At 37.0% G+C, this 21,595-nt stretch overlaps 1 protein-coding gene across 3 annotated transcripts in view; it reads left to right on the forward strand.

Annotated features, from left to right (window-relative positions):
- Window positions 1–19,535, forward strand: part of CTNNA2 (catenin alpha 2) — a gene marked incomplete at both ends in the record, with an annotated part of 408,624 nt that extends 389,089 nt beyond the window's left edge. For 2 of the 3 annotated variants that reach the window (XM_084204872.1, XM_084204873.1), the window contains one exon: window positions 19,248–19,535. In XM_084204872.1, coding sequence (XP_084060998.1) covers window positions 19,248–19,535 — 288 coding nt within the window. Of the gene's footprint in view, window positions 1–3,874; window positions 4,019–19,247 lie in introns of all 3 variants that reach the window. The other variant, XM_084204871.1, reaches the window with a different exon arrangement.
- Window positions 19,536–21,595: the final 2,060 nt, after the last annotated feature.

Here is a 21,595-nt window from a genome sequence, read left to right on the forward strand (position 1 = left end):
TAGATCCCACTTATGAAAGTACTATCAGATGGTGCTTTTGCAGATATTAAAAGAATAACAGCTCAAGTTCAGACTCATCACTGACTTTGACTGTAATTGTGTTTCTTGACAACCAGAGTTGCAGACAAGTTACACACACATAGAACTATTCACAGACAAGAACGTGAACTCATGGGAAAACATCAGCAGGTTTTTCCAACCTGAGCAAAATCAACTGCAAATACTGAACAGAACGGCTAACAACAAAGTTTTTCATAAAATCCACAAAAGAGGTGTCTTCCCATTAAATGAGGGAGGTCATAATGGTCTTTAGGAAGAGAGCTGAGTGAGGAAGGTGAAAATTAGCCTTCTATCTTTAACCTCTGAAATATTTTCTTCCACACTAGGGAGATATTATTATTACAATTATTATTTATGTACCTCATAGAAGCAAAGGAAGAATAGTTCTGTTATCACATCTAATCTTACATGACTGATAAGCAGCTGCTTCAACAAAAAGGGTTTGTTTCATATAATGTAATTAAGACGTTGATATGAAGTCAAAGTAAAAAACCTTCCAGTATCAGAAAAATCAGTCCTAACCTCTTACTGTTAGATATTCTCAAAAGCTTTCTTTTAACATCAGTTCTTTCTGATTCTGACTAATGCCTCATCAAAACCTTGTGAACTGGGTTACCAGGTAGGTAATAGTATGTCTGGAAACTGAGATGAAATATACAAGTAATGTGTGCTAAATCTCATCAAAGACCAAATTAGAATTCTGTAAAACTGGATTAGAACATCAATATCTGAGCCAAAAGACTGCAGAAACATTTTCATCCCCTTTTTATACCTGCAACTGGACTCAACATTTCCATTGTCAAAAAGTTAGAGATGTTACAGCTTTACTCAGTGTCAGGGAGGATGTTCCATATTTCATCATTCCTTAACTATGACAGATAATGTACAAAAAGGATTTTCCCACTTATCCATCATGCTGATGCCCTAGAGCAGCTGGCCCTCTTTGGGTCAGAGGTGTGTCTGTGTAAAGCTCTCAGACTTTTATGACATGTGTCACTTTGGCATTTCTACATGGCCTTTTCCAGCTTTTGTTTCAATTCCTTACAATCCATCCTTTTTTACCTTCTGTGTCTGTACCAGTCTGGGTGATGCTTCTGCAGGTTTGGTTCTCTGTGCTCAAAAACTCCCCAGACAGCACCCAGAGGTACCTGTGTGGTGCCTGCCTTTCCCACCATGTGTTCATCCTTTTGAGCAAGAAAGAAAGCACATTGGGATTCTTTTCACATCCTTTAGGTCAGACTAGACATGGACCCCTACTTTAAGTCGATTTCTGGTGCTAGGTGCAAGTAATTAAATCAATTACTTGACCAACATTATTTTCTTATGCTGTTAGGCTTAACTTACATCCCTTAAGAAAATATTTGATATTAAAGTCTTCATTTACTGTCTCTTTGCATTTCCATGCATTCATTTAATTAATCTTAATTGTGTTCCTTGAAACATTTGGGAGATTTATGCACTTTCTTGAATGTATATACATTTTAAAATGATTTCATGCAGTGTATTCTTTTTCTGCTTCTATCAGTAATGTGTTTAGGTCTATGTGCACACAGCTCTTAACTTTGCTCTTCACTTTATATTCTCTTTATCAACTACAGATATACTATGCAGGGCCAAACAAGATTTCAGATTTAGGTAGTATTAGCCCCAAAATACCTTCTGGGGTATAATCTGCCACTCAATCTATTGAACTGTTTATATCACATTATCATGGTGAAATTTTCCATATTTCTCCATATTTCTTCTCTTTTTACTGCAGAATGTCCTTGGTCATACTCAGTCTTCCAGGATTTAATTCTGCTCTTATCATATGTTTCATTCCAATAAAAGACAATTTAACTCTTTATCTTTCTAATCTCTCTCTTTACAAGATCTTAGAACTGCAGTTATATGAGTAATTTTTCTGATATTTAAGGTTATATCCTCTGAACATCCTTCTCTTTATCAGAAGGAGCAACCTCACATAGACTCCATCAGGACTGGTGGTCATAGGAGTTTGAAAGATGTTCCTACTTTATTTGGCAAAAACAACTGTGGTGCAGTAGTCAAGCCATAAGGTGCCTAAGTTATGAATTCACTGAATACTACTTGGTACTTTTTACCATAATAGCCTTTAAAAATCAGATTTTTCTTTTCTCTTTATCAGGCCATTAGACATAAATATTAATAAGGAGACGATGCAGTACAAGGGACCAGAGGAGGTTTTCCTCCTGTCTGTCTTCAAACATGCAAACAGTTTGTAATCAAGAGATGATGTACAGAGAAAACAGTTAAATTATGAACAGCACTGTCATCACTTAGCATTCCTCAGCTGCAGCCTAGTTTTGCATTGTGTTCCTGCAGTTACATCTCATCTCTAACAGCCACAATAACTCTTCATTTCGCCCACTGGGCACCCATTTTTGTTGAGTTTTTAATCCCACAAATGCACTGCTTTAAAGCAACATCTGCAGATACTGCAGGATAACCACAATGATAAAAGTTTTGAAGGTTATGAAGGAAAATGCTTGACTCTGTTGTCAGGTGGAGTGACTGGTACTAGACATGAGTCACACACTTCCTTTTTTCAGTCAAAGAAAGGAGAGAAAAACAAAGAACACACTGACAGAACAGGGAATGCACATTAATCATTATTAAGACAGAAATACTAATCATTATTAGATTATAATTCACATGAACCTTGCAGCACCAAAAAGCCTGAGGGAAAGCATCAATATTAACTCCATGTGCTTATAATGCATACCCTCAAAAGACATTTAAGGAGTATTTATTTTTCCTCTTCCAAAAGGTGGGCTCCTAAACTAGTAGTCTGAACTGAATAAGTCCCCCATCCTCTAAGCAGTTTTATTTAATGGAGTTAGGTGTAGCAGCAGAAAAAAAAAATACACTTTTTAAAAAAATTTTAGTCTACAGCTAGGTTATTAAGAAAATCCCAGTGGATAATATAAGTAATTATGTTTACTCCCAAACCTGCTTTTCCAGAATTTGGATGATAAAAATATCATTTACAATAAACTAGACTGAATATCCCATTTTAAGTCCTCCAGTATCAGTCCTTGGGCTGTTGTTTGAAAAAAAAAGTGTGCCTCAGCCTGTATGGCTGTCATTGTCTAAAAATGTACATTTTTAAAAACATCACCTCTTTGCAATTTTATTGCTATTTTCTGGAACTTGAAAGTGTGCTCTGTAAATAAATGTATGCCCAGAATTTTTATACTTCCCTCACTTGTTCTTTCAGCACAGTTTGTCAGTTCTCATTTTCAATGCAAGAAAACCATAATTCTGTTCCTGACCTCCCTCATGCAGTGGTGTAGGAGGTCCAGCCCTCTGGATTACTCTACTCAAGGGTCAATCCACAGGTGTGAATTGGATGTTTCTCCCACATGGGGCAAGACAGGTGTAATTCCTGTTGCAATCACCGAAATTTGAACTGCTTGCACTGGTGTGGATGTTTTTGTGCAGTTTGGCTGTACAAAACCACAGATAAAATAGAGTCCCTTGGGAACCTGTTGAGCAAATCGGTGGCGGATCTGATGTCAGTCAGCGTTTAATTGGGACAGAGCTTTCTGTCCTCACTGGCTGCCATCAAAAGGTGCCAAAACCGTTCCCCTTTTGAATCAGCAAGGCTGTGCTGTGGGAAGGAGTGAGAGGAACGCCCAGCCAGTGGGGTTACTCATCGTGGAGGAGGCCCTGTGTCCTTGGCCAAGCATAGCTCCTTCAGCACACGTTCCCTCTCTCCTCGCTCTACGCTACGGCACAATATTTCTCTTGCTCTCTCTCTCACTATCTCTTTTCTGTATCTCTCGGAAATCAGACTGGAGTTCAGAGCACTTTCACTACCTTTTATGAGGTAGAGTGTGATGTCATAGATGGGGGCAGGGCTAGTCAACTTTCCACCCACCCACCCACCTGTGCTGAGGGAGCTACGCTTGAGACTGGAAGCGGTGACTCCTCAACGGTGAGTAACCTCCTGTCTCATCTTTGTCTTTATAGGTCTGGGGGTGGAGGGAAGACACATGAGAATGGGGGATTTTTTTGGATAGTTTCTCTTTTTTTTTTGTTTTCAATTAACCATAGGACTCACAGAGTTAATTGCATGTGTTGTCTCAGTCACCTGTGGAGAAGCGTTTCCTCCCTGTCCGGAAGTCCCAGAGTTAAATTCACCTGCAAAACAATTTCTCTGCACAGGTGGTCCATTGGCTGATGGTTAAACTGATCCTTCTGTGTTTGTCTTGCCCTGTGCAAAGGCAGGCTCTGGTCTCCCTGAACTCAGCTGCTGAACTTCCATTAATTTAATTACAGTATTTAATTACGGTGCTGGGCCATAATTTTCCTGAAGTTCTTTATGATTAAAGATAGATGGTGTTATTTATATATTTATCATTATTAACTGTGGATAATGGCTGTTTATATGGGACAGGATTTCTATTCTTTTTATATTCTCCATTACTGTTTTTATTCACTTTATCCAGAATATTTATGAAGCTGTGTATTGACAATAAGCCAATTATAAGACTTTTTTCATAGATGAAATAAAATTCAAAGGTAAATTGTGGAAGACATAACATTAAGCAGAAAACCCAGAAGAGATGTAACTCAGGCTTAGCCTTTGAAATTATAAATCAAGGCTTTTCATTTTTTTTTTCTTTGATAAGAACTTCAGATGGGCAGGGATGCTGCTGACTGAATTTATTGGTGTGTTTTTTGTCTCCCTACCTAAATGTTACAATTTTACTTTAAAGCATTGTCTTGTTACCTATTTCCCTCAGCCCCAAGTATTACTGCTTCACTGTTTTAATATCCCTCAGCATATTAAAAAAGACAAGATGGAGTACGAAGATCTTCCTTTCTTGTTCTGCCTCCTGGGTATCTATTAAAGCTGTCAAGATGTCAGAGCTCTCATACTAAAGGGCAGAAGAAGGATCATATGAAGATTTTGGGCCCTAGGGATCCTGCAAATCTTGCTGTTCTTGTTCCATTAAAGTTCTTTACCAGCTTCGTGTGAGGTCTGGTCCTATCCCAGTGAGAGGCACTGGAAGGCAGCGCCATGTCCTGGATAAATCACAGGAAGAGAGTGCAACCCCAGCCTCCTCAGCAGAGGGGGTTCATAGGCTGATTGGTGAAATACTTCTATTTTCAGGTGACTGGGTGGCTTTCAGCAATTGGGTGAGGGTGCAGACCATTCCATCTTCTGGGCAGTGGCATTGCTGGAATTGGTCCATAGTGATGGATAGATATTCGTCCCTGATGACTCAGGGATGCTCTTTGTATCCAAGCACAAGACAGCTAAATGGATTTCAGGGAGGGTGAGTGTCTTGTTTACAAAGGTACCTACCAAAACTTTCAGAAATGTTTGTTTCCCTCCCTGTCAAAGAGAAAAAATAATGACAAAGAATATGAAAATGTCTCCCTGACAGGCTTTTCTAGCTTTGAATAATGTGCACAAGGTGTTTTATTACTACTGCTTATTCCTTTAGTAAGCCAGACACTGAAATCTTCAAATCTTCCTATGCAAAGCCATGAACTTGCCTGGCAAATTTAGCTTCCCCAGCGAACTTTAATCTTTTCAGGAAAGGAAAAGGAAAAAAAACAGGTTAGTCAATCTCTAATGTTTCACTGGGAAAACTTCATGGGAATTGCTGCTCTTAAAGATGATTTGAAGTTTGTTCTTTTCAGAGGCAAATGCTTGGAGGTAAAATTTAATTTAGATCCTGAGCACATCCTTTGCTGATGAGTTTATCAAATTGCCTTCTCACATAATTATTCTTGCATAATGCAGGAGACTTCAGTTTTTGCACAGAATTGATAAAACACAAAGAGCAACTGTACAGTGCCCTAATCTCACTTCAATGATACAAAAGCGTTTTGGTGGCATGGAGAAGCTCTTTTTTAAGACTGGTGTAATTATTGGGAAAAGGAAATCAGAATTGGTGTCATTCAATAAGGATGGGGCATTAGAGACAGTGATCAGAACTGAGGGGATATCGTGGAACAGAGATGTCAGTGGATTACTTTGAATGCAGAAAAATTTGCATTCTAAAGTTGTTCTAAAGTTGTCTTGTAGGATGAGCAAATTAGAAGTTGGCTGACTTCTGTATAGTGGGGAGTTTGTAGAGGGAAAGATATTCCAAATTGCATGAACTGCTGCAATAATTAACCTGAAATCTGTCTGTGCCAATTCTAATAACAATTTTTTGTCCAGGTAACCCCAGGCTGTGAGTTTGGCTGAATAGCTTAACATTGGGAGAATAAATAAACTCATGTTACATTTACTGAGCTAATTCCCCTGTTGAATTATTTTACTGGCAGCTATGATTTAAAAAAATATTAAAATGTCCAAAATGCACAGATTCCTACATTTACAGCCTTGGCTTAAATGTGTGTTCACTAAATTATGAAGTTTGTTTAATATTATTTACATGTACAGTACATTAAATTAAAATGTTATAAAGCCTAGATTTCAGCTGATTTTATTTAGTGTTTAATATGAAAACTTTTAAAGCAAATATCTGAGAAATTTCCTCCAATAAATGCTAATTCAAGTGAGTTAAATCTTCATAAATTATTAGCAAACTGAAAGTCAATTTTTGATGCAGCATTCTTAAAAAATTTATACTTGCAAGCACGTTGTGTATAATCATCTCAAAACAAACCAAATATATTAACTAGTCTATTTACACCTATATATTTGAGGAGATCAACATTTAGATGAAAGATTTATTTCTCAGTCACAATGGCAAAAGGTGAGTGATAGTTTAATGATATAAGGTCATCTACAGGGATCAAGTATTTTTTTCAGTATGCATAAAGCAGCTATGTAAAATTCCCAATTTTTCTCTATTTGCCAGGCTGGTTTATCTTACAAGTTGAATTAAAACTTTGTGGGTTGGTTCTTACCTTCTTTTTCTCTGTGAGAAGTGAGGGAGAGCTGTGAAATGCTCCATCTGTTCCCAAACCATGTCAGCTGGCAAAGAGAAGCTTCTCCCCCTGCCCTCTCTTACTGCAGTTTTGGGCTGGTTTCACACCATTGCCTCAACACAAATTGTGTGGATTTAATCTCGTTTAAGCAGAAGTTACAATGACAGCGCACAGCATTCTAGAGCACTCCTCATGCTGATTTAACTTCATTCCTTTAAAACCTCAACTTGTTTGAGTTTACAACACAAATTTACACACATTTACACTTGAGCTGAGTGCAGTGGATGGAGGAAACCAGGACTGCCTCAACACCCTGGACTTTCTGAGCCTGGGACAGTTGCACTCAAAGACATTAAATAATGATTCTCTTTAATCATAATCCTTGGGATTTTTATCAGTCCCATCTGAATGTCTCAAAGCAAACACATGGTGTACCCTGGTAAAACTGAAAGCAGAAATAAATATTGCCATTATTTCCTTTCTACAAATAATGCTGAGCCATGCTCAAGGCAGAAAAGATCTATAGAATCATGATGGGTTTCAAACACTGCATACTTCTTCATGACTGTAGTGGTTTTGGTTTGTTAATTTAAGATATTTTTTAATTTGGAGATTTCTTAATTAATGTGTTGATGAGCGGGGTGGGTTTTAGTATTGGTTAATTACTTATGTAGTTATTTTTTGTTGTGAGATGATAGGATTTGGAGAAAGGTAATGTAGGTTTAAAATTTTAAAATGGTGTAAAGAAAATTTTAATTATAGTAACTAGAAGAAAAAAGTAGTAGGAATTAATTTTTTTTTAGAATACTTCTCTTTTTTATATAATTTTTTTTTCTATTTAAAATGTAAAGAAGCAAAATTAATTTTTTTAGTTAGCTTACTATTTTTAAAATAGTATACCACTAAAATACTCAGTTAGTGTTCAAGACCAATGTTTCTCTGCCTTCCATTTGATATTCCAGTTTCCACTCTGGATGGCCAAATTAAAATGAAACCAAAATCAACAAAACAACCCCCAAAAAACAAATGAACCACAAATACTTCCACCCCCCCAAAAAAAACAACAGCAGAAAGGCTTCACCTGAGTTAAGTATGGTTTGAAAAAGATAGAATTGGAAAGAAATCCTGCAGTAACAGTGGGAGGCTGCCCCAGTCAAGCTGTGCAAAAAGATGAGAGGAGGTCTCTGGTGTAATGGAAACTGATTATTTTATTATTCAGAAAGGTATTAATTGAATTATGAAGAGGTTTTTGCTCTCATCTCTATTGCTGTGTGAATAGTGACTCATCTAGCCAAGTGTAAACATCTGCATCTGGGATGTTCACTCCAGCCTGCCTTAATGTGGAACTCAAGAGCCATTTCCAGAGGGCAGGGATTCTTATTTCAGGTAGACACTGACAACTGCTTACATTGGTAATACCTTAAAAAATACACAGGCATAAGCAGGTGAATTAAACTTTGTGTACAGAATCAGAAAGTTTAGCCTTGGGCTTCAATTGAGGGTTTATATTGATATGTAAGTAAATTCAAATTTCTGTGAACTGACCTGATGCATAATTTTTTCCTGAACAGAAATTTTTTAATTGCTTATTAAGGAGCATTTATCTATGTGCATTTTCTTGATGCTCTGATCTCTTTAGGTTCTGGAGGCTGGAGAGATTTGTATGCCCTGTAATTTGTGGGTTTTGCCCATTTGACACTTTTGGCAACCAAAAGAGAATTAAGGAAAACGGTCAGAAAAACATTCATTAAGTTGTTTGAATTCTTGGACCACTAGGCCAAATCCAAGGACAGCTAATTTTTCTTTGCATATGATGAGTATCTGCCTAGATTCACTGCACTATTTTTAGGCTTCTAATGCAATTTAAGATCTCTAAACTGATTTTCAAAGATGAGGTGCTCTGGCCCATCTCTGTAGAGAAAGAATCCATGAAAGTGCCCCATGGTCTCCTTCACCAAGCAGAAAAGGAATCTGGAACCTTTTGGTCCAGAACCTGGAATTAGGAGGGTTGAGTGCAGGATAAGACTTAATTTGTAGAAATGAGAACTCTGAACACTTTGACTCGGTCACCAAACACACCAAATCAATGGATTTTAGGAACAGCCCTATTTTTCCTGCTTTCATTCCTAGAGAAATTGCTCAGTGAGAAGCATCTGAAAAAATTCTGGGGCTTCAAGTGACACCAGGCATAACTAATATTTAAAGACACTCAGTTTGAATTTTTCTGATGGCAACTAAGTGCATCAGTCAAGTGTGTTGCTAATCATGACTAATGTACACTATTTAAATAAGAAATTTATTTGAAAAGAGCCTGTGCAAATGCCTTTTCATTTCACCATACTCCTGAAGTCTATACCTTCATCTCCTTTATGCAAATTCTGGATTAGTGGTGAGATTTGGAGATGTGGTTGAATTAATTTGTTTTGTGGAGGGATGGTTGTCCTGAGGTGCAAAGCACAGGAACCATTTGGATTATTTGAGTCATTGAGGATATCAGTACTTCTGCATTTGTTGCTCAGGGAAGATGCTGCCTGAAGTACTGAACTGCAAAGGAAAAGACACTCCAGGAAAATTTGTAATCCCTAACACAAGTATTTTCTGAAGAGAGTTGTACTGAACTTAAACAATTTCAGTGAGCTATTAAAAACTTGTCAAGAAATTATATTTCCTTTCTCCTTTTCTACAATTACTAATATTTTTTCCCCCCATTTGTATAGGACCCTTGCTCTTTTAGCAGTGAAAATGAGATTGCCAACATCATCTGCACAGGTCACATATACTTTTGTATGAGTACAAAGAAGGCTTAGAGAAAATATTGTTGCCTACAATTACCTCTGAGGAAGGTTTGGAAGAACCAGATCCAGACCTGGCAGAGTTGCATGGACATAGGGACAGGAAAAGCACTAAAAAAAAAGTTTGCACGTGGGAAATACCAATTAGAGATAAGGTAAAAATGTTTTAACTGGAGGGTAGTGAAATTCTAGTGCAGGGTGGAGTTCTCTAGCCCAGAGATGTGAAATGATCCATCCTTGGACATACCCAAATTTCAGCAAAATCCAGAACAACCTCATGTAATTCAAATTTCCAACAGGACATTGCACTAGATGACCTCAAAAGGTTCTTTTCATCCTTAAAGAATATTTGCATAATAAAAAATGAGTAATAAAAATGAGTTCTTAGAATTCAGAGCAAGATTTTATTAATTCCAATTTATTCTCAATTTGCTGTCATCTTTATTTGTTCTTTCCCTGTGAATTGCAACAGCCGTTACAAATGTTTTTGTTTTGCTCTGGTTTCATTTGCTTGCACTAAGAACAGGTAATTACTACCTGTTCTAATGGTTTTTAATGACATTTAGTGTTAGCTAAAGTTAAAAATGTAATGAGCAGATGCATTTACAAATTGTTCAGTAATTGACCAGGGGAAAAAATCCTTCTAATAGAGATCTCTCGTTAGTTACTGAATGTTGTTTAACCATTGATTGAGTTGGCCAAATTAATAGAACAGTTAATAGTGAATAATTTATTTGGTATAAAATTGTAGAATTTTCATTAAAATTTTTTTGTTATATATGATTAAGCCATCTCTGTCTGACTGAAATAGAGCTTCCCCTTGAAGGCTATGGTGGAGTTTAGAATTTTTTTTTTATTTTTTTTTCTTTTTATTTCATTGCACACTGTTGTAAAGTCCTGGAGAGTGCTCAGGGAATCAAACAGAGAGAGGAATGTTTCCACTGATTGAGTTGATCAACACAGAAAGGACCCTCAGCTCCAAGGGAGTAAAATCCTTTTAGCACCTCAAAAATAATCAATATCTTGAAGGGTTGAAGCCTTTGCCTGCTTCTACAAGATGTAAAATAAATATGAACAACATCAGGCAAACTTTAGGAAGCAAGGAATAGTTGTCCTGGTATCATCTTCCATTCTCCAACAAGATTTGATGTTATTTTATTTATTCTGATGTGTTTGATGCATTGTTTCCAAGCCTTTTGTGCCTGTGGAGCACTTATCTTCAGAGTGTCCCTGTGCTGACCAGGCAAGCATGATTTTAGAGGTAGGAAAGGAGCTGGAGGAGCAGATTTGCCTCAAAAACTGGCAGATCCTCCCAGCTGAAGATGTGGAGATAAATCACATACAGATGCCACTCTGACACTGGTACAAATTAAAAAAGAATTTGGGGAAATAACACATTTCTCAGCATTGTAGTCTTAAGTCCTGCTTTGTGCTGCTTTTCATTTTGTTTTCTTTGAGACAAAATCGGGAGGAATGGCAGGAGATAACACATTTACTCGTGTAAAGGAGAGAATGTTTCTGTGCTTTATTGATTTTTTTTGTATCCAAAGTCTCCTGCATTTTCTCACTGAGTACAATTTCCAGCCAACCAGACATGATTTGGACTCCTTTTGGGCAAGAGTGTTAGAAAGACATGTTTTTTCTTATTATTATACCTGTTCTCTAGAGGTAGAGATTTGCTCCTAAAAGTCAGATTGAAAGAGCATTAGGTTATGTTGGGTTTTTAAAATGCATTTCTATCTTCAAATTACAAGTCAGAACTCCAGTTGGGAGCAGGGAGATCAGTCACACAGATTAGTTAGAGATGATTTATTTCCTCTTTTTTTCAGATTTAGCTGCAGTTGGATATGATAATGGAAGTGTGTACTGATGTTTTTGACAGAGACCTGCCCTTGCTTTTCTGTGACCTTAGGTTCAGACCATGTTGTGTCTTGGGTAGACTTCAGGCATGTAAATCCCTGTGTAAATTAGTGTGAATTGCTTTTTTATTGGGCTTGATACTGAGTTTGACAGACTTCCTACTCTAATTTCCTTCAGGAATCCTCCTGGCAATGTAAAAAAAAGTTTTAGTTGGAGTTGGAGTTTGCCTTTCCCATCAGATAGAGTTTGGACTTCATCTTGCTGCAGACTTTTTATCTTGTTGAATATTAAGATTAAATCAGTCATACAAAATTCTATTTCCTGTTAATCATCCAAGAACTTAGAGCAAATTCCATGGGGCAGGAATGGTTTTGAAGTTGTAAATGGGGTCGTGCCAAGTTTGCTTCAGAGAGCGTTGGAATTGTGATGGCCATTGGACAATCCTGCTCTTTGTCCAGGACATTCCACCCTTGGCATCGTCCTCCAGACATTCCTTCTGTGCAGAATGAGGAGGATTCGGAAGAAAAATATCACAAGTCATCATGGCAGAAGATCATTCCCTTGTTTCCCAGTTGCTGGTTGATGTAGAAAGTTTCCTCCTCTACATTAAACCTTAGCAAAGAAAATGTGTGGTATAAACAACAAAATTTTCCTGTCCCCATCTAGGAAACTCCTTTAACTTTATTAACTGAGGATTTCTTCCTTGTCCTCTAGAGTTTTTCCAGATATTTTGGCATGCAGATTGTTAGGAAATAATTTATTTCAGCAGCAGATTCTGTAAGTTCTGAGACAGTGCTGTAGCATGAAAAGACTGCTAAAGCAATTGAATTTTTAAAATTCAATGTTGTATAGGATTGCTTGTCCTTACAGAGGTTCTGGTGAGTGGTAATAATTGTACTGGTTTGGCACCTTTTTTCTCCTGTGAAATGACAGATAATGAGTAGAAAAAGAAAATTAAATGTTACTGAGAGATTTTGTTATGGGTCAAAATAATTTCCCCCATTAAATTCTGAAATGAATGCAACAAGATATTAATTAAATGTTAAATACTGAGAAATAACCTTCATTATATTTGGTAACTAGATGAATTATTGTATTTTTTTCATAGCAATAGTATTGGAGAAATAATTTATTCACTGTAAACACATTTGTTAAATAGAAAAAAAATAACATTTATCAAATGTGTTTTCCACCTTTGGGACCTACAGGCTAGAGAGACACTAGCAATAATTATTTTCCAGAAAAATAATTAGGTAATTAGGTAATTAGTTAACTTTCAGGTGTTTCCAATTGTCTTTTTGTCATTTCACCATTTCAGTTGTTAAAATATGAGCTTTCCCATTAAGTGTTCTTCTCAAAGCAAATAAATTAGGATATCATTTTGTCATTTATCCTTTTGCTTCTGAAATACTAAAATATTTACTTGGAATAAGTAAAGTAAATGTAGAAATGCATTGCTATTATGCCTGTTTACCTTTTACTGAGAATGTCAGTTCTGGGAGTATTTTTATTTGCTTCTGCTTTTGCAAATTAGCATACAGCAGTTGGTAATGTGTTTTAAAATGACTATAGTCCATAGAAGACAGAAGATATTCATAGTTATTGCTGCATTTTTGTGCTTTCTGCTGTCCTTGGACGTGGCAGCCTTTGTTTAATACAACCAAATGGGCTTGGGAATCCCCTGGGTTTCTTACCTGTAATTGAAAAAATGCAGATGAGGGTGGTTATTCAGTGGATTGGGCACCTATAAAACACAACTATCCCCAGAATGAATTAAATATTCATCATGTATAAAGGAGTAAGTTAATTGCAGTCAAATGTGAAAACAAATAGCTAGGAAAGGACAAGTACAATACAATTTTCTCTGTGTGGCTACAGATCCATTTTTAACATTATTATGACCACATTACATTCCAGATAAAGGCTTCTTTTGAGAGACAGAGATTTTCAAGTATTTAGGATAGTTTTCTCCAAATGGACTGTAGCTAGCAAGAGTCCTGTGAGATTTTGAAGTGACTGACTAAAACAGCCCCTCAGTAGTGCTGATAAAGAGCAGATGTCTCCTTCCAAAGGGAAGGGAGCATCCGAATAGCAAACAGGCCATTCTTGCATTGGCTCTCTCTAACAGGGTCATGTTTAATGCATGAAATGTGCCACAGAAATGTAAGATATCATTCTAAAAATAAGATCTTTTTCTGGCATACCTCTTGTAGGTATGGATTTACTGTTAAGTGCAGCTGAGAGGAAAATGTTCTGTGGCATAAGAATGCAATCTGAGAAGTCCATACTCCTGATTTACCATCCAGGTTCATAATTGCATCATTGTAGCCTTATTTTCTTTATTGACTGTTGATTGACCTTTGGGGTGAAATAAAAGCAACTGTACCTTGTCCAGGAAAGTGTGAACTTTCTTTGGAAAGGAGGAGAAGCAAGGAATTCACCCAGAATTCACAGAAATCCTTAAGGGCTTGGCAGTGCCTAAGTCATCTGTGAAAGGTGTACAAATCAAGTCTTAGCCAAGAGTATTTGAGGAGCTACAGGTTCTATTTCAATGTGTAAAAGAAATTATATTTTCTCCTCCCAAGCTGTACAAAGTGAACCAGACCAAACTCTATTTATCAATAGCTCCTCATGCTAATATTTTGTTTTCCTACCTTTCAAGGTTAGTAGGGGCTGTTGTTATCAGCTAAGCTGCCTTCCTACATAACTGATGCCCATGCTCCCCGAATTGATGTGCACTAAAAATGTCCACTAGTTAATGCATATTAAGCAAAACCATCCAATATTGATTTTACAGTTTCAAGAAATAGAATCAATCTTTCATGAGTTCTTGTGATTAATTAATATAACTGCTAAATAAGTAATTTCAGGTAATTAATAACTAAAATGACCTGCTTCGCCTCTCAGCCTTTAAGTTTTGTTTTCTCTTTGTCTCACATGTGGAACTTTAAATGCAATCAGCTTTGTTACCATGTACTTGCTGATTTCAGTCAGTGAAAACTCATTTTTCAGTCATTCACTTGAAAGTGGGAAAAAACAGAGCTGGCTGAGTCTTTCCCATAAAAGGAGTTTTTGGTTACTGAGTTTCTCTAAGTTCTCTCCCAGTTCCTCAGTATCCCATAACTGTGGACAGACAATAAACTGAATATGATTATTGAACCTATTTAATCAGTCTCCTCCTTTTTGTGTACTCAAGGAGTGATTGCCTGGGATCCTGCAGAGAATAAAGTTCCTTATTGTGCAATTAGGTATCATCTGCTGTAGATCTGGCCAGAATTAAATCTACATTTGTGGCTTTTAGCAGCTAATTAGGTATCAATCACTTGCCCTCTGCATGACTTGACACTTTCCCAATTGTTATCTGCAAATTTCATCAAATGAGTGACTCCCTTTCCACGTTTTTAGTAGAAATATTATTATTGTGAAGCCTCCAAATGGTTTCTCCAAGACCCCACTGTGAAATTCACTGCTGAGTACTGATTTTTTTTTTTTGTGTGTGTGTATATGTACTTCTGGAAGCAGCTGCTGGAGAATCTGGAATCCTTCTGTGTATGTGTCTTGTTAGTTTTGTGTCAACTGAGTTTTTAATCAAACTGTCATGTATTACTAAGCAAAAGACCTTTCAAAGATCCAATTATACCCACAGCATTATGTTAAACAATTCAAAGTTTAATCATACCAAAATATGATGTAGGTTACTTGGAAAATATTTTAACCCACACAGCCCTTTGCTTACCACTAACTGCATTTTTTTTTCCTCTATTTATGGAGTTTGCCACAGACATTGCATCATTTAATTTGGGAGTGCTGTCAGCTGAGCTGGCCTAGAATTTCACAGGTCATTTTATTTTCATTGCTCAAATATTTAGAGACTAGAAACTATCTACAATTCTTTTGATGTCTTCACCCACTTTTCAAGGTTTATTAAAGCCAGCAGTAATAATATAGAATATTCTTAAACAACCAGCTCTTTTTAAACTACCCATTCTTTATCATTACTCACTGGAAATACAGATTGGGGTTTTTTTCCCCTCAATTTCCCTTAATTTTTAGGGATATTTATTATTATAAATATGAAGACATCTCTGGAAGTTAGGTTTTTCTCCTTTCTAAAACATAAATTATAATTCTTCCCCATTGCAGCAGTGTGACGAGGCAGGCAGAACATCTCTTTTCATTGCTTTACTGTTAAGGACAAAAATTTCCAGCTTTATTCCCTCCCATTTCTTCAGCTATTTTGTTACTGCAATTGCTGGTTATTTTACTTAGATTATGTGTAAAAAAAAGCAAGAAATCTTGATTATCTCAAGATTCTGGAAAATTCTGCAAATAGTGCAGGAAAATTGCAGGACAGCTGATAAGCAGCTCAAAAACTCCTCAAAACCTGAAGGATCTTCTCTAGGGGGAAGAAAACCCTTGAATTATATTCTTGGCAGATCTTTTCCAAACTTATTTATTCTAAGTGACCCGGTCCAGTGCAGTTTTTCTTAGGTTCTGTATTAATTTTGAATTTCCCTCAGAATTCACTGTTCTTAGAGTTTTGTGGGACAGTAACCTCAGTTTATCTTCTATGGTTGAGAGAGCTTTTTTTTTTCCTAAAAGCAGGCAAATATATTTTTAAAGAAGTCTAAATGGCAGAACACCTTTACTTTGTGCAGCAAGTCAAAGGCTCATTTGGCTGTTAGGACCAAAATCCATCATTATATCCATAATTCTTTGTGTATTGCAGGGAGTAAAGGTTGCCTTCTGTACTGTGAAGTCATTTTCCTAGTGGTGCTTTTATTTGAGATGTTAATTTTCCTTCTTATGATTTTTTTGATTATTACCACAACGTTTGGAAAAGTGCACAGGTTTCTGTGCCCAGATTTTGTAAGGAATTAACACACTCAGGGCTTGATTCACTGCTGCCTCATTCCAGCTTTGTGTGGCAAAGCACAGCTTAAAGCTGGAGCAACACAGTGGTGTGGGAAGATCTAAATGTTAATTGGGATGATGTTCATTCAGTTGAATTCTTCTTTGCTGAGCCAAAATACAAGCAAGGAGCTGGAGGCTGTAAGAAAATCATGGGAAGTGCTTAGGTGGCCAAATTGGATGCATGGAATGACCACCAGCAGATTTTGGAGAACACTCACAGCCTGTGGTGGGGTTTTATGTCTCTTTTCTGGTTCCAAGACTTGGAATTGTTTTGCAGGATAAGTGGATATTAGGGTTAAAGAGTGAGTATCTGCATCTTAAAATGTGATTGTTAATGGTGAAAACAGGGAGCTCTTGCCTACTCCAACAGCAGATTGAAACTGAAGAGAGTTAAAAAGGCATCAAAATACAAAACCTGGTTTCTAAAAGGCATAATTGCAGCCTGCATCTCGTGAAGAAGTGGAAGATTCTGCATGCCCTCATCCCTACAGTCCATGAAATTACTGATTGCTGTGTTCAGAGGTGTAGATTCAACTGTGTATGGGTTTAAACATCTAATTTTGATGCCCCCTCATTTTAAAATGCTTCCTTTAATTATTCTGTTTCTTAATATACGTAAAACAGCTTTTTGTGGTGGAAAATGTGACGGTGTTGGAAACCTTCAGCCACCAGAATTCATTCAGGAATGTGCAACAGAGGCTCAATCCAGTCAGTTTATCCACACTGATTATGAAGTAAACACTACTTGATGGTATCACTTTATATTCAATATCAATCCACCAGTGTTTCAAAAAGAATCATTTAACAATGAATAATGCTTGATTGTAGATCTCTGTAGTAAATTAGGATATCCTAATTTAATAGAGTATGATCTGTTATTTGCCAACAAACATACAGATTGCCTTATAAATCATGCAGCAGTGTGGTTATAGAATAACACTAGACTGGATTATATTTCATTACTCCCTATTGAACAGTCATGTTTCTGCCATGTAATGTAATTTTCCATCTTTTAACTTCGTTTCTTTTACTAACAGGAATACAAATTAGTCCCAAGGAAAAATATTTACTAGGGGCACGCAATTAACTGTGCATTTCAGGGAATGGCACCACGTACGTGAATGTCATAGAAATGCTTTTTTTTTTTGGTTTTCACCTCACTGTATGTAGCTGTTTATGTATTTGATGAACCATAATGAGTTTAAGGCCAGAGCAGAGGAAATAAAACACCCCAGGTAAGTATAGATTAATGTGGTTTCAAATACAGGCTTTCTGTAATGTCTATTTTTGTTCACATCAGTCACTGACCCTTCAGAAGGAGATTTCTCCTGACCTCTTCTGTTAATGATGCAAAATGCTTGAGGTGAAGTATGGTGTGGTTTTTGTTATTGCCCTTTGACAGTTTGTGCTGCTTACCTTGCTTAGCATTTCTATTACACAGCCATGTGTTCCCAAAATAGGGAGCAGGAAAGGTTTGGAGTGACACAGGCAACTTTACTAATTAAAAATAGCTAAAAAAATTACTGAATATGTGGGGTGGAATCAAAGAGGTAAATAAAGGTAATGCTACATCCCTTATCATTCCTACAGTCTGGGAAAGACATAAGTAATTGAAGCAGCTTCCATGGTATATCTGAAAGGCTTTATCACCAAAAACATCTCTCCCACCCTTCAGTATTTTAGGAAAGGGATAATTGAACATCCTAAGTAGTAACTTGGCTTGCTACAGTCCTTAGGAGCATATTTTTAGGATTTATTGCTCTCAGAATATCCACTTGGATCTGGCGAGTACCTGATCCACATTGTGGAACATTGAGGCATTGCCTTGGAAGTCCCCATTATACGTTGAAATCCTTTTGAAAATTTTGGCCAGGGGTATGTACTTCAGTGTGTTGGAAGCTTGCTGACTGGAAGTCCCAGTGTTTTGAAGCTCAGCGAGTCCATGAGGGCTCTTACATCCTGAGGACACCCAGGAACCTCAGGCAGGTTCGTGCATGGGAGAAGCACAAAGGTACAAAAAGCCTGGTAACCACAAAGTAACATTCCTTGAGACCAGAAGTAACTCACACATTACAGGAGCTGCCAAAACCTGCAGTTAACTGTCTCATCTTTTCATTTCTGTAGGGGTTTCAGAAGCTCCTTTCATCTTTTCAGATGGGATTCTTTAACAAGCTCAGTGCTGGCCTCACACTGTTCCTGTAGACATCACTGGGGCTGTTATCCTGGGCTAACAGGAATAATTAGAACAAACCAGAACTCTTGGGAAAAATCCCTGTTGACCTGTTTTGCAGTTGACGTGTAACAGTAAATTTTTAAAGGCTTAAGTAAGAAGTAAAGGGGTTTTTGTGAGAAAACAGAAAAGTTCTTAAACTGTAGAAAAAGAATCAACAATGAAATAAAAAAAACCACAAATAGACAAACAAACAAAAAAAACCCAGACAACAAAAGTCTTTCTTTTAACTTATTTTAAAAAATTTAATGTTAGGTACCACAGTCTTACCTTTACTGTGCAGTGCATGATGTTGCCAGTGCTGGATACATCAGGGTACCCTGAGGAAGAGGATTTGTTCCATCTTTAATGAGATCTGGAAGGATCCAGGCTCCAGTCAGGAAATGGCCCAGTGATCCAGCCGTGGAACGACCTTGCTGTATTTTGTTTTGGAGTAACCTTGCTATGTGTCATTTTGTTTTCTGTTTTTGTAGCTGGACAGTGCCACTTCTCTCATCCAGGCAGCTAAAAACCTGATGAACGCTGTGGTCCTTACAGTGAAAGCATCATATGTGGCTTCTACTAAATATCAGAAGGTCTATGGCACTGCTGCAGTGAACTCTCCAGTTGTATCTTGGAAGATGAAGGCCCCTGAGAAGAAACCTCTAGTAAAGAGAGAAAAACCAGAAGAATATCAGACAAGAGTGAGGAGAGGCTCCCAGAAGAAACATATTTCCCCTGTACAGGCCTTAAGTGAATTTAAAGCTATGGATTCATTCTAAACCACTGAGCTTTACCAGGAGGGTTTTATATTCTTTTTTGTATGCGTACCTGCCGACTTGTGTGCGTCTGGCATGGGGTGGGGGGGACAAAGTGACAATTTGCATGCGACCTGAGACTCTATTCCAGTCAATAACTCTCTGCAGTGCCCAAAATTCAGGGCATTGCCTTCTGATGTTAAGTGGACTTCACTCCAAGCTTCCTTTTTAAACTAAACTATAGCATTAAATTGGCCAAAGAATTTGCGTCACGGGGGTATACGTGTGGAATAAACGATAAATTCAAGTCTAAACCCCGAAATTTTTATGCATGCAAGAAACATTAGGTTGGCAGGTATATTAAGTGAAAAATAATAATAAAAAAAAAGGAATTGTAATGGTAGACCATAAAGCTTGTATTGCTTCTGTTGCAGTGCAAAAATGTACTAGCCAATATGCTTCAATGTGTGGCCCAATAATTAAATGATATAACTTTTAAGTCATCTTCATTATAGTATGTGAATTTTTAAAACAGATTCAAACTAATTCATCTTAAAAACGCTTCTTTTGAACCAGATTTTGTTCTTTATATTCTAGTAGTGTTATGACTGCTCACATTTCAATTAATCCCATTAATATGACCAGAGGTTTACTTTTGCCAATTGAATTCCTTATGGTGGAGTATGAAGCACAATATGGTGATTGACATTGCCTTTTATATTATGATTATTATTCTGATGATTATTATTATTATATTAGTAATAGAAGACCTGGTGGTGGAATGTTTAGAGACACGGAAACTGACAGTGTGAGAATTTAGAGGCAAATATGTAGGTGTAGCTTGGATTACAGGTATCTGACATACCATTGTAACCACTAACTCAATAAACTCATTTAACCTTGGAATCCTCAATCTGGCTCGTCTCCTTTAATGCACAGGTATCTCCTGAATCATAGTTGATGTGTAGAGCTACTAATTCTGCTTTGTGCTTTCTTTCTTATTCCTAATTTTTGTGAATGTTCTCATTTTTTCATAACCAGAATATGCCAAACATGGTCAGTGGGTCGAAACCAGAGTTTAAATCAGAGAAAGATTTAACCCTCAATACATATGAGACATATGTGTCATGTGGGATGAAATTATTTGTTTAAATGCAACACCTCAGAACAATCATAAAGAGATTTCAATTTATTCACTTGTTGTAAGGTTGGCACTTCACAACCTTGGAATCACCAATTGTGCCATGCTTTGCACACCTGTACAAAGTCCACTGCACAAATATCTATTTTTATTCCCTTTTGACACCAACAGTTCCTTAATTACAGAGCCTGTATTATCATTATCAAAAAGCCTGGGTGTATATATAAAAGAAAACAATGAGCATCTATTAATTTTCCTTGTAATTCGATACTATCAAGTTAAGGGAACATTCATGGCCTCACAGGGGATTTGAAACACTGTGATAAAACACTGAGTTACAGCCTTGCAGGGTTTTTGAGAGATGTTTGGATGTTGTCTCAGATACCCTGATTATTCCTCAGAATAGCAAAGCACCAAATTTTCTTCTATTGCCCTCCTACACAGTCTATGTAAAGAAATGTACTCTCAGAGGTCTTTTAGGAAATTACTATTTTTGCTTCCTTTAGTTGTACTGTGTAATAAAAGCAGTTCCCCAATCAGAGCTGGAGAGTGTAGGCATGACCAAAATATATGAGATGTGGGGAAGTCCTTGCAGAGTTTTCCCTACAAAGCCCTGGAGCCTGACATAGACTGACATTGCTTGTGGTAACAATTAACCCCCTAAAAGTAATTGGGATCTTTACAAATGAGGCTACAGAGACAAAAGACAGATACAGAGTCTAAGACAAAAATAGCAAATAACAGATAAGTAAAAATGTCCTGGCATGCTGCATGAAAAAGTAAAATAGGCCATGAAGAAAATTTACCATGAAGAAAGTAATAGCCCTTCTTCAGAAGTGTTTTCCTCTGAAACTCTGATGAATTAACTCAATGGTTGCTTTAAAATTATGTTGTTGCTCTAAAAGGCACGTCAAATTTGGAAAAGTTTAGAGGAAAGCACGTA

The sequence above is a fragment of the Fringilla coelebs genome (genome assembly GCF_963513975.1).
Source record: "Fringilla coelebs genome assembly, chromosome: 4".
Classification (NCBI taxonomy): domain Eukaryota; kingdom Metazoa; phylum Chordata; class Aves; order Passeriformes; family Fringillidae; genus Fringilla; species Fringilla coelebs.